Below are 13,320 nucleotides of genomic sequence, written 5' to 3' on the forward strand. Positions count from 1 at the left end.
CAGTTCCCCTGCATCTTGTCTGACTCTTGTTGGGGCAACATAAAACCTTAAGAAGCTAGCCATTCTCTTGAGTCCACATAAACCTTTTGTGTGTGTGTGTGCATGCACGCTGTCTGTCATACTAACAGACCGCTCAGGGCAACAGCAGCCCTCTCTGTGGGGCTCCACGCTGCACTGATAAAGGGCAGAGTGATTGTTGGAGGAGAACAACAGATTAAACGGCACATCATGCTGTTATATTTTCCCTTTTGTTCATTTATTGAGCACTACTTATTGACACGTCTTGGGTGATAAATGCGGTACACCTTTTTTTTTAGTATATTGTATACAAGTATATTTTCACTGTTATTGTCAGTGTCCATGTAGGTCGTGCTGTGGTGAAAGCTCTGAATAGCTCTCATTCGCTGTGTTAACCAGCCTAATCTCTGTGCACTTCCATCACCAATTGGATTAGGCCTGCAGCATGTTACACAAAGCACTGACTGAAACAATGACATGTATGTATTTGTTCTGTAATGGATTCAGGTGCTGCAGTATTATGAAAACTTCTTTAGTAATACCCTATTTCCGCCCAAATTATCGTGTATGTGTTTTTTTTAAACATGGGTAAACCCGCTAAAACTAGCCGATGGACTGTTTTTTTGGGTTGTGTCACGTTCGACGTCACGAAAAACGGGTGTTAACTTTTCCTGCTACAGCTTTTCGGTACAGTCCACAAAACTGCAAACTCTGCTGTATATTCACTTGATACCTTCGCCACGTCTACCTGGGTTTCCTGTTTTCATTACTGCCGATCGGAGCTATGGCCAATAAATACACGTGCCTACTGGAGAGTCATTTGTCTGGGAAGTGTAACCTTTGTAACCTTTCCCACTGCAGAAAAAAGCCAGGTGTTAGTGGGTTTTTTTGGCCAGCGGAAAAGGGGTAGAATAGACTTTTCCATAGAATGAGATTTAGAAAAAGAGGCTGACTACCAAAATTGGGTTTTTGCTAGCTGGGGACAAAGATGTATTAGTATTTCACCTATGATAATCCCACCCTGGCTATCAAGAACCAATGTTTTTACTGGTAGGCACCAGGTGTTGGGCCACTTTGAGTAGGGATACCCCAGCTGGGCCTCTTGATTTCATTAGGATATAGAGAGCAGTTTATGGCGGACACAAATTGTGCTCAATAAGAGGTGACACCTTTGATTGAACTGTGGCACCTCATTTAAAGCCACACAGTTGTGTATAAAATATTCAGGATTATCCCACTAGAGTTTTGAATTAGACCCCATCGTTATCCATTAATCTCATCCATTTATCCAGACCTGATAGTGGATGTTACATCCCAGAAGCCACTGGTCACTGAATATTTTTATTCTTAATTATTACAGAATATGACCTTCAAATGATGGTTAATTACCGGCAAAATTATTGACCGGGATATGCTTGAAACAAACAAAATCTTATAAAGTGTCGTCCAAACATGTCTGAAGGATGTTCATAATGAACACTAGGGGAACTGATTTTACATCAAAGTCTGTTTATAAGACTTGGGGAGTACTACTGGATATGTGAAAAAAGCTGTATGAAGCCTTTGTGGCTCCAGAGGGAGCTGTGGTGTGATGTCTCCAATTGGTGGTGATTGGTCAGTTTTTATTAGGAGGGTATTAGGGCTATCTTGAATAACATTTTTGGGGCATTGAAGCTTCAGTGGGAAATGAGGACTAGGAATATACATTTATTCAAAGTCCTCATTTGCTGGAATTACAAAGTAAACCCGTACATTAGATCATATTCCACACCAATAATCTCCATAGTGTTTTATGTTGTTTGGGTAAAATCTGCATCAGATTGCAATTTCATCTTTTTTTCTTTCCTTTGGTCTTAATTGCATTGGAAACCAGGGAAAAAGCTAATGAAATTAAATTGTCCTCCCATCTATTTCTCCGTCCCCTAGAGTGCTCACATGCCCATGATCGATGCCCTGATGATGGCTTACACAGTGGAGATGATCAGCATCGAGAAAGTGGTGGCTTCTGTCAAGCGCTTCTCTACCTTCAGTGCCTCCAAGGAGCTGCCCTTCGATCTGGAAGACGCTATGGTCTTCTGGATCAACAAGGTTGGAACACACAGACACTCACACAGCACAGACAAGCAGTGCAGATACAATAAAAGAAACGCAGCGGCACATATTAAACTTTTCACAGCAACAGTGTTTCATACATCTTGCACAGTCCAGCCTTTTTATTCCCTAGATGTCTAGCTGATTATGACCCTAGGCTGCCACTCACACACAATGTACAATTTGGGTTGAATAATTTGTTTCACGCTGACATTATAAGCGACAGTGGCCCACTTGTTTTCTTGAGGCCTGTATGTCACTGGTGCTCAGAGACGGACCAACAGATCGATGTGTGGATCGGGTACACACACAAGAGGCTCATGTTGCACTCATCTTTCGATGGGTTGAAGGCCTGAGGCAGCTAAAGCCGTGATGGGAGTATGTACATTAATCATCGTGATGTCCCACACCATCACTGTCCGGGAGAAGGAATGTGTCCGTTTGTAATGGACAGTTTTTATGGTGTTAGTTCAAGTGGGGGCATATAATCTGTTCCATTTTGAGCCTATAAATTATCAGAAAGCATTGATAAGCGTCCATCACAGAGAGCTAAAGTTTCAAACTTTTTGTTTTGTTGGACTAGCACAAACTAGCCTCCAGAAATAACTCTGTTTCCATGGCTAAATGCACTGCTATTTGTAAAATTCAGACACTTTGCGCTGTGAGAAAGAGCTGTCTGTCTGCTCTGATACTAACGTATACCAAAGAAGAAGGTTGATAGTAGGGGAGAAATGTGATCACTGACCTGTTGCATGGATATGCAGATTTACATTAGCCAGGTTACTACAGAGCATTTAAGCCCTTTTTTTGCAATTATCTGCATAACCTGGTTTCTCTGAGTAATGTAAACGTACTGAATATCATTGTTTCTTCTGCAGGTTAACATGAAGATGAGGGAGATTACAGAAAGGGAGCACAAAGTCAAACACCACCCCCTGGAGTCCCCCAGCCATCAAAAGGTAAAGCCACTCACAGTGTCTTCCAGTTGCTTCTTTTACAGGAGAGAAATCTCTGAGGACGAAAAACCTAAAATACCAGAGCTAAAAAGGGCCAACGCATTTCCTCCAGTAGCTCCATATCTCTGGCTTTTGTGGACCTTTAGAACTCCTTTTATTTAAAAAAAACAAAACAAAAAAAAACCTCTTTCTCATTAGTGTCTATCTAGGTGTTATCGCCACAACAACTTTTTTATTAAGCAAAAACGTGGTTCAAGACAACGGCATGGATCCTTTTTAATAAGGAATGTTTCTCCTTAATGACATTTTGGAGTTGTTCTGACCCTGCTCTCTTTTTCTCTGTTTAAACCGGAAGCAGATCAGATCCTTTTGTCTGTGACCTTTGATCTGCTAATCTTTCTGCTCCTGTTCCTCACCTGTCCTCCCTCCCCTCTCTTATCCCTGCAAACTGGATAGTCTCCCTCCAAATGGTATTGGAAGCTAGTCCCTGTAAGTTGGATGCCAGTCCCCCCACCCCCCCCCCCCCATAACCCCATTTTCTTCCTCTCTCCCCCTTGCACGCAAAGTTCTGTGTTGATGTACGTGCACACTCTGCCATGGCTCATTCAAGCTCATTCTGTGCTGCTTGTAGCCAGTGTGTCAGCAAGGGGGAGAAAGCTGATTTTTTTTGTTTTGTTTATTTTTTCCCCCCCTTGTGGCAAATATGTCACATAGGTGTAAGGTTATTCTGACCTTTGGTGAAGTGTTCAAAATATATTCTTTTAGCTACGCAATATGTGCTATCTCATTTCAAGCTCAAGTAGGCCAAGTGGATCCGCTGTGCGTGTGTGTACGTGCGCGCGCGTGTGTGTGTGTGTGTGGTATTTGCTTGCCCAGTGAGAATAAAAGGAAATCCATGCCTATACCTCTCCTTTGCTTTGCAGTCCCATCCCTGGCCACCTCCTCTCACTGATCTGCTTTGTCATTCCCCCTTTGGTCTCTCTCTTCTGCTCTCACACACTGTTTCCTCTGTGCACACGGTCTCCTCTGACAGTATATCTGCTCTCTTGTGTGTGTGTCAGCCTGATTCCATGCACGAGCTGGCCCACTGCATGCTGGAGCCAGAGGAGCTCTCCGAAGCGGTACAGTGTTCCCTCTTAGTCAGGAGAAGTCCCTTTTATGTACAGTAGAGCTTATTTTGTAGTAGAGCTCCTTACGTTTAGTTGTTTCACCTGTGACTTGTGACAAAAGCTGCCTCAGTACAGTTGGTATAATTTTGTGGAATATCCTCCCAATACACTGTAGATGCATCAGAGTAAATGTTAAGGAAATGCTGTACATGTAAGTTATTTAGATAAATATCTGTTGTGCTGTTTGTGATTGATTTTTATTATGTTGTGCATAGTCATCTCATAGTTTCACCAGACCTGTGGTAGGGTTTGGCATGTTTGATCAGTTAGTGTTGAAAATAAAGCTTTGATCTCTTTGATTAAAGGGTTTAAAGCTTTTTCTTGGAGTCTACAGCCCGACTCGTACTGCATTTTTGAGACTGATATTGCTATTTGAGAGTTTGAAAAAAATCAATGTTATATCGGCTGATAGTATTTTTATTTTTTTTACATAGACACATTACATAAACAAACAATCTTGATAGAGATTCCTTACATATGTCTTTTTTTATTTCTTTTTTTTTTTTAAGATACATACTAACAAATGAACTTGTCAGTGCTTTCCGGTGGACAAACTATGTAATGGTGACACTGTTTTGAAATTACCTCAAACCTAGTTTGGTATTTCTATACTGCGGTTTTTTTGTTACTTATCAACGACATTACACAATTGCAGATACATCTGCGATAAGCTAATATCGGCTCTATTAGTCATTCACACTTCTGCATCATGTGATGCAAGTGTCTTTATATTGTAGATACATCAGATATATTAGTGCAAGATATTTGCCTAATTCGATCTGCATTTCTAAGTAACTTTGATTCACATTCTTTTACGAGTATCGCAGATAATGTTTGATAATTGGTTAGTCATCACATAGGGAGCGGTGTTACCAGTATAAGGTGAGTATTTGTAAGTCATGCAGAATCTTTTGGAGTTACAAGCAGCAGTACCAGGTGGTACAGTCTGCTTTGGTATCCTGTGTGGTCTATTTCTGATGCTCCAAATCATATGTAGGTCTGTAATTGATCTCCATTTTTAGTTTCTATAATGGGTGCCTATCTAACAATGTTTAGCCTATATAATTCGAGTCTGTTGTATTTAGTTAATTTGTGCTTGTTCAAATTGATAAATGAATTGTGTAAACTCAAATAAATACTGAAAATGCCCATCCTTACCAGCTGTATAGAGTATGTATCCAAAACTAACTCATCTGGGGGGGAGTGAGATCCTGTACTTCCTACACACTCATTTTCCATAAGTGGGCCAGTGATTACCCCAGTTTCCCTCCGAGTCAGCTGGGTCACTTTGCCTAGTTTGACCGGCCTCCACCGCTATCCGCCTTCCCACTTCTGTGTTGTTCATATCACTGCTCTAACACTTCAACCTCCATCTCCTCACAGTTAACCAGGTCTTCAGGGTTCTCCCTAAATTACTGGATGATCATGGGCCGCAAGATTTTGTCATTATTTTCTTTTGGGAATTACACTAAACCTGCTGTTGATCAGTTGAAGAGGAGCATCAGCTTACATAAAAACAAAAAACTTAATATTTAAAATATTTTTAGCTTTGAAACCCCAGGGGAGAACCTTGATCTGATGCTCAAATGGATAGCCTAGAGCATTAACTGAAGCCGAAACATCCGTGATCAATATATGCCTTGACTAGTAGACGTGAATCTCACAACAAAAGAGATTTGTACTTGTGACACTAGTCATTGCATTTAGGATGTTTTATGTCTCGTCATTCGTTGGTAGAACCATGGTGGTGTTATTGTTGCTTTTCTTCTTATTAAACCCTTATCCCCCTGGTGGTTAGGTACGGTATCGCCGGGAGCATGCTTCAGGCCGACAGCTGCCCTTCTTCCCTCTGCTGGAAGACCTGATGAGGGATGTTTGTGACGGAGCTGCAATGCTCACTGTGGTCAACTACTACTGCCCAGACCTCATGAAGCTGGAGGGTATGCTGTGCTTGCACTCACGCACGCGCGCACTTTCACACACTCGCATGCCCACGTTCAATAGCTACATCCCACTAATTATCAGTTGCCCTCAAAGAATTTTTCCGTAAAGGGCATCAAGTTTATTTAGCTAACATATTGAATTTAATATCCATGTGTGATACTATTTTTGGCAATTGCACATGGGTTACTGTCCCAGTGCAGTCAGTGTGACATTTATAGCCATCAAGTCATTGAGTTGTGTCCTGACCTGCTCTCTGCCTGTCTGATCAGATATTTGCCTGAAGGAAGTCCCCTCCATCGCTGATAGCCTGTACAACATCCGGCTACTCAAAGAGTTCTCCAATGAGTATCTGAATAAAAGTTTCTATCTGACGACGGAAGACATGCTCTACTCGCCGCTGGTGCTCAAGGTACAAAATGTGACATGCTGTGTTTTCATAAACATTTGCAATAAAAATGTACATTTAACCTTGTAGTAGAATAAGCCAGCTATTATATCAGGCGGCAACAGACACTACTACCTGCTTAGGTTTTCCATGCCATTATACGGCTTGGGCGCATCACCTAAGTATTTTTGCGCACCGCCTAAGAGTATGAACGTAAAAACATATGTGGAGAGCATCTGGATGAGTTGAAGCACGGAACGAGAATATGAAGTATTCAGTAACATTATAGCTGTGAACCTAGCAGTGCAGTGTGTGACTAAATGCTACAACTCCTCAAGACCCAAGCCAAGTTCCTGTGTCTTGCTTGCTACCTGCTGATTTAAAGAAAGTGAAGGGGGTTAGCCCAGAAGTTAGCAACAACTTAAGCACAGGCTCACTAACCTAACGTGGACCAGCTATTCTCATTTTAGTGACAAGCTGCTCCAAGTTTTGCTTTAGTGATCTCTTCCTAAACAACCACTAAGCTTTATGCATATCATTTTGAGATGACGTCATTTGCACCTAAGCGCTCTAAAATCCCAGGGAAAACTCTGGCTTAACAGATTTATAAAAATAAAAAAACACTTGTATTAGGTGGGGATAACCATTCTTGCTGTTATTTTAAGCTTTATGATGATCAAGAGTCTGTATTCAAGTTTTTGTAAAGTTTCTTTTGCTGTCTATGTAGCACAATGTGATGGTGTTCATTGCTGAACTCTTCTGGTGGTTTGAGACTGTCAAGCCAGAGTTTGTCCAGCCCAGAGATCTCCAAGAGTTTAAAGATGGTAAGCATCCTGGTGTGATTATTACATTGGATACAAAATGCATCAAGTGCAGACACAGTTTAGATTGAATGGTTTTCACATAATTACAGTTGATAATAAGTACCCATATTTTTTACATTCCATTTTACAGTCCTTCAATGTGGATCAAATAACTAATTCTATAGTTAGAGTAACTTGATGTCACAACTTACTGTACTTATTAAGTATCTCATTCATTAGGAAACTATTATATTTCCTTTTTTTTTTTTTTTTTCTTCATAAGCAAGATTGTTTACATCAATGGAAGTTGCATTTTCTTATGTGTTCATTGTCTTGTCTGTTTTTTATTTGGATCACAATTAGAAGTAAATCCCAGTCAATGTCACTGGTTGAGCTTTCTACTGACAGCCAGCATCAGTCACTACGATTATTAACATGATCGGCACCGCTTTCTTTCTTCAACTCAGCTCGAGCCATAGCTCAGCCCAAGAGTGCCCGTCCATCAGTGCCTATTTCCAATGCCACCAAGCGCAGCTTCCTGGCCAGCCCTGGTGTGGCCGATAACCAGAGCAGTCCTGAAGTCTGTAACAGGTACTTCCTGCACCCTGAAGACTCTGACCCCCTGTAAGTCTTCTCTCACTTTCCTTCTCATTCCACCTCATCATGATCCTGTCTCCTAACCAGTTATAGTAGCTCTACAAGGATGGGTAGATATGCAGCAGTGTCTGACCTTCATTCTCATGTTACCTCTAACCCTCTTCTCACCTCACCAAATTTAATATGCTCAGAGTTAAGCTGATTATTGCTCTTTGTCTGTGTGTGCATTGTTAGTGTTTGAATGTGAGACTGGAAGTAAAGGTTTATCTTATCTAAAAGTTGAACTGAACTGTCAGTTGGGGTTTTTTTCAGGCCACCTGCTAGTCTGTGGTCTGGTAAAGTATTTTGTGTTGAAAGATAACTGAATGCATTTGGCTGGGGGAAAAAAAATCCTAAATCTATGTACTTTATTCAGGCTAATCCAGTGAAGACTTTCTGCTCATCTGCTCTGCCAATAGTGTTTGAATCACAGTTATGACTTTGTAACCGGCCTTTTTTTGTGCTTTTAGTAAAGGGGGTCCAACATTCAGTCCTTCCCACCCACTCCTGCCTCTCCGACAGAGGCAACAAAAGCAGCAAGGAGAAGATGTTTCAGGTAAGGACAACAGTCTTTACACCCTTTACTTGCCCACAAAAGATACAGGTTTGTGTTCATCTTGTCATTATATGATTGTGACCAGCAGCTGTTGTTATACGTATTCATTGCTTGTGTGTGTTTCTCGTTAGGTCTTAGAAACCGCTCCAACTCCCTGACTCAGATGGACGGACAACCCCGAGGCTCTGTTGTTGCATGGCCCGACAAGAGGCAAAGGTACCTAAAGTTTTTTTAAAAACCTTAATGAGCTTTAATCTAAAACAACAGTTTGTACTCATGTGTTCGGTTTGGAAGAACTTTTGTAACTCTGTCAGAGTGGTAAAAAGTTGCCTAAAGAATCAAATTTAAATGAAACGTATGTAGAAAGTTTACAAATTCCATATATTATAAGCTATATCTCGTGCTGACTTTATGTCTGAGATTTTTTTCCATGCTCTCCTTCTGCAGACCTCTGTCCACATTGAGCCCCTACATGTTGCAATCAGCCACAGACAGTGATGCAGACATTGCTTCTGGTGACAGTGTGAGTCTGGCTCGCTCCATAAGTAAGGACAGCCTGGCGTCCAACGCCATCAACTTCACACCCAAACACCAGATTTCTGTCCACCAGCCATCACAGGCTGCAATGCGCAGAGTCAACGGCCACAGCCTCCTAGGCAATGTCAACATTGAGGACGAGGAAGAAACTCTGGTGGCAGTTGCCAGGACTGATGGTCCCGTCATCCCCAAACGGGTTGACGGGACGCAAGCAACTGCCACGGTAGGACCCAAACCTTTCACTGAGTCCAAACCTGACCCAGATAGCTTTTACCTAGAACCACTAATGCCTTCCGTGATCAACACAGCTAAAGAGAAGACTGTATGCCTAAACAAGGAGGAGGAGAGTGGTGAGGCGCCCCACTCTTCAGGAAGGGGCTCTCTACGCCGAGGAGATGGATCTACATCGGCCGTTCGTAGGAAAGCTCCCTGCAGCTTGAACCAAACCTTTACTCCTCCGGGTGAGCAGGTAGACTTGTCAGAGGAGCCTCCACAGGGTCAGGCAGATTTCAGCCCCATTGTTACCAGCAGTGTTGACCCCTCATCCAGAGAGCCAGCTGGGGGTTTCTACCTTCATTCAGATTCTGAAGAACCAAAGTCTGACCAGGGCCTGGATGCTGAGCTTGAAGACATGGATGAAGAGGAAGAGGATCTGGATGAAGCTTTTACCACTAAAGACCCCAACTGGCACAGGAAAGCCTTCAATAAAGAAGAAGAAGAATCAGCCAAACTCCAAGAGGACATGAATGTGAAAGAGCATGAGGACAAAGACATGAATGGCGGCAGCGGTCGCTCCAGCCCCTGTCTCAGCGCTCAGTCCCAGGCAAGCAGCATGGCCAGTGGCAGTGTGCGCATGACCTCCTTCGCTGAGCGCAAAGCCCAGCAGCAGCGCTTTGGCAGCAACCACGACCTACGCTCCAGTGCCTCCAGCTCCCAAAGGACCACTCCAGATGGGTCAGAGAGCAGCGGGCCCCTGCCTTCCTCCTGGAGGCTTAAAAGGGACCAGAGCCCCTCCTCACCCTTGGGAGGATGCCCTCGTACAGGTGATGGTAGCGGTGGTTCTAATGTACTGGCTTCTGAGATTGTCCAGCTCCGTATGCAGCTGGAGGAGAAACGACGTGCCATTGAGCACCAGAAGAAGAAGATGGAAGTGCTGTCAGCGAGGCAGAGGCAGAAGCTGGGAAAGGCAGCCTTTCTGAACATCGTAAAGAAAGGTGGAGGCAAGAGTGACACTTTACCCAACCCACTTAAAGCTGACATGTCTAAAGACGAGCTCAATGGGGAGAAAGCACCGTCAAGTAAAGATGATATGTGTGTTGATGCCTTCAGAGGGGACAAAGTGGTGGCGGCATCCAACCCGCCAGGTGCCTTAAAAGCAGACAAGACAGGGACCAGCGGTAGCTTCTATCTAGAAGAAGAGTTGGACCTGAATGAGTGCAGCCGCTCCATCGATCTGTTGAACGATGCTATCGGCAGCATCCAGCAACAAATGATGCAGCTGTCACTGCAGCAGGAGATGTTGATGAAACAGAATGTACAGTCCCCCTCTGGTGCAGCTCCACCTCCTCCTGTTACCAGCGGCAAAAATGGTGACTCAAAGGCGGGGGCAAGCTTTCACTTTGTGGAGCATCTCTCTAACACTGGCACCGTTCCCACCAGGAAACCCCCCAAACTGAGCTCGGGCCGGGGCTCCAGGTCCAAACCATCAGAGCTAAAGATATCCAAGGAGCTGAGCTGGCAGACCTCTAGGACCCTCACCCCCACCCAGAGTGGGTCAGAGACATTACCACACCTAAGGCAGTTGGCTGGGGGCAGGTCCCCCAGGGCCGACCAGGTCGACAGCCTCAGAAACCCCACAGCAGGAGAGACAATCGACAGGCCTGGCCACGTTCGGAGCGCCAACTTCCGCCTTCACGATGAGGCGAACATGCGCCTGCCGACCCGCGTGGACCTGAAGGCAGTGGCTGCCCCAGAAGTGTCCTTCGACGAGTGCCTGTCCAGTACCCTTAGAGAGTCTGAGCTCAACTCCTCAGACGGTTCAGGGAAAGAGAATATACCATCAGACGAGGGGCAGCGCAACAAATCCCACCTGATTGAGGTCGATCTGTCAGATCTGAAAGCCCCGGAGGAAGAGGAGGCTGCTGAGGACACCACGACGGAAGGAGTTGATGGAGAGCAGAGGTCAGGCATGGGCTTCTTCTTCAAGGTAATGCCTTTGCATGAAAAGGAAATATTTATTTGTTAAATCTTTGATTTATTTATTTATTTAGTTTTTATTACAGTGATGATGATATCATAAATAGCAATGGTTCATGTCTTGTATTAACCTGATGATATACTAGTTAGAGTAGGGGTGCTCCTTTTTCCCCCCAATATTGATATCTCTTACATCAGTTTCTTTTATTAATCTATGAAATAATTTAGTACCGTGATTATCTTAAATATCCCATTTCAGTTTACCAGGGTCTACGTAATAAATTAGCATTTTTCTTTTGTCTTATTTAAGCCACCCTTAAAAGCCTTCTGAAGATCAACCTATTCGTCGATGTCGGCACTAAATTCAGGTTTCATGTTTGCATGTTGTAGGATGAGCAGAAGGCGGAGGATGAGCTTGCTAAGAAGAGAGCGGCGTTCTTGCTGAAGCAGCAGAAGAAAGCTGAGGAGGCTCGACTGCGTAAACAACAGCTAGAATCAGAATCGGAGCTGAAACGAGACGAAGCCAGGTAACTTACTTTACCAACGTTAGCATAGGATTCAGACGTAATTCTTCCAAATAAGCTGCTAAAATGCAGGTGTTTTGTTTTAAAACCAGACGGAAGGCCGAGGAGGACCGCTTGCGTAAAGAAGAGGAGAAGACACGGCGGGAGCTGATAAAGCAGGAGTATCTGCGGAGGAAGCAGCAGGAGATTTTGGAGGAACAAGGCCTCGTGAAGCCCAAAACCCCCAAACCGAAGCAGAAACACAGACCCAAGTCTGTCTTCAGAGAGGAATCCTCCAGCGATAATTTCTCCAAGGGCTCTTCCACACGTAAGATTGTTACATCATTAGCTTGACATTTAGCTGGTACATTTTTCTTTAAATGTCTCAGCACATTGGGCTTCATTTGTTTTTTTTCAACTGAGCTGTCCGGCACATTGGCTGACTCCAAGTCATTTTCTAATTTACGGTTATTAATACCACATTAATATTAACAGATTAATTTCTGACACCAATGTCAATATCAAATATTGAGCATGTTATTCAGGGTTTCCAGCAGTGTTTTTATTTATAGTTTGTATTATAAGTTGGGCCACCTCGTCTGAAACAAAGACTTCCCCTGCTAATCATAAAAATGAACGACTATATGAAATAAAAATAATAAACTTGTGGAGAAAAAAAGACAGTATTTCACACAGCAAAAGCCATATTTCTTCTATTGTTCAGATTGTAAAATGTGTTGCTAAACAATGTACACTGGGAAACCCTGTTCTTCATTATTGCTGTCATAATTTCATATTATTAAAATAATTATTTAATCTTCCCATAACTGTAAGTAACTATAGTTACAAAACCTATGTTGGATACATTCATTGTTATTATTGTGTTTTATGGGCATCTAAAATGAAGTATGAGAAGTCCAACTGCTATAAAGATGCAAACGTTTATGTCCTGTGGATAAAGTCTTAGCTGTGTATTTAGCAGTTGCTCCTAAAGTGACACTGTCATTTTTTACAAAATAATTGAAAGTGTCCTCTCTGTTTCACATAGCTGACAACCTGAGCAACGCCCAATCAGGCTCCAGTCTGTCTCTGGCCTCTGCTGCAACCAACGAGGCTGACAGCGTCAACTCGGGAGGGGCCGGCTCTCAGCGGTAAATTGCTTGCAAATTTTGTTTAGTTTACTTGTGAGCTTGTGCTTAAGAATAATCTGCGCATTGTCCATGGTTAAAGCGTAACTCTCGCCAAAATGCAACCTAGGGTCTTTTTGTGAATGTACCCGAGTCAAACTTCCGTTTAAAAGCATATTTAGGACAGAAGCGTTTTTTTAACTTTTAAGTTTTACCGTATTCTCGTTTTTCGGTCAAATGGCCTTTTGAATTAGCCTGCCTCCGCCCTCCTACTTACTTCCGCTCAATTTTCATTTCCCTTCAGTACTCCGTCTGGGTTTGCGGTATATTCTTGGGTTTTCTCCGGTCAAATATGTGTAGGTCCAATCAGCGAACGGAGGGAGTGGCTGAGAACGATGA

General features: G+C 43.2%; 1 protein-coding gene across 2 annotated transcripts in view; it reads left to right on the forward strand.

The window, feature by feature from the left end:
* The window catches only part of camsap1b (calmodulin regulated spectrin-associated protein 1b), a 29,967-nt gene that overhangs the window by 11,839 nt on the left and 4,808 nt on the right, over nucleotides 1-13,320 (forward strand). The window contains exons 4-15 of one of the 2 annotated variants that reach the window (XM_078251302.1): nucleotides 1,945-2,106; nucleotides 2,988-3,068; nucleotides 6,033-6,174; nucleotides 6,448-6,587; nucleotides 7,291-7,387; nucleotides 7,834-7,990; nucleotides 8,473-8,558; nucleotides 8,690-8,774; nucleotides 9,006-11,301; nucleotides 11,682-11,818; nucleotides 11,908-12,122; nucleotides 12,843-12,945. In XM_078251302.1, coding sequence (XP_078107428.1) covers nucleotides 1,945-2,106; nucleotides 2,988-3,068; nucleotides 6,033-6,174; nucleotides 6,448-6,587; nucleotides 7,291-7,387; nucleotides 7,834-7,990; nucleotides 8,473-8,558; nucleotides 8,690-8,774; nucleotides 9,006-11,301; nucleotides 11,682-11,818; nucleotides 11,908-12,122; nucleotides 12,843-12,945 — 3,701 coding nt within the window. The remainder of the gene's footprint in view (nucleotides 1-1,944; nucleotides 2,107-2,987; nucleotides 3,069-6,032; nucleotides 6,175-6,447; nucleotides 6,588-7,290; nucleotides 7,388-7,833; nucleotides 7,991-8,472; nucleotides 8,559-8,689; nucleotides 8,775-9,005; nucleotides 11,302-11,681; nucleotides 11,819-11,907; nucleotides 12,123-12,842; nucleotides 12,946-13,320) is intronic. The other variant, XM_078251303.1, reaches the window with a different exon arrangement.

The sequence above is a fragment of the Sander vitreus genome, chromosome 5 (genome assembly GCF_031162955.1).
Source record: "Sander vitreus isolate 19-12246 chromosome 5, sanVit1, whole genome shotgun sequence".
NCBI classification, from domain to species: domain Eukaryota; kingdom Metazoa; phylum Chordata; class Actinopteri; order Perciformes; family Percidae; genus Sander; species Sander vitreus.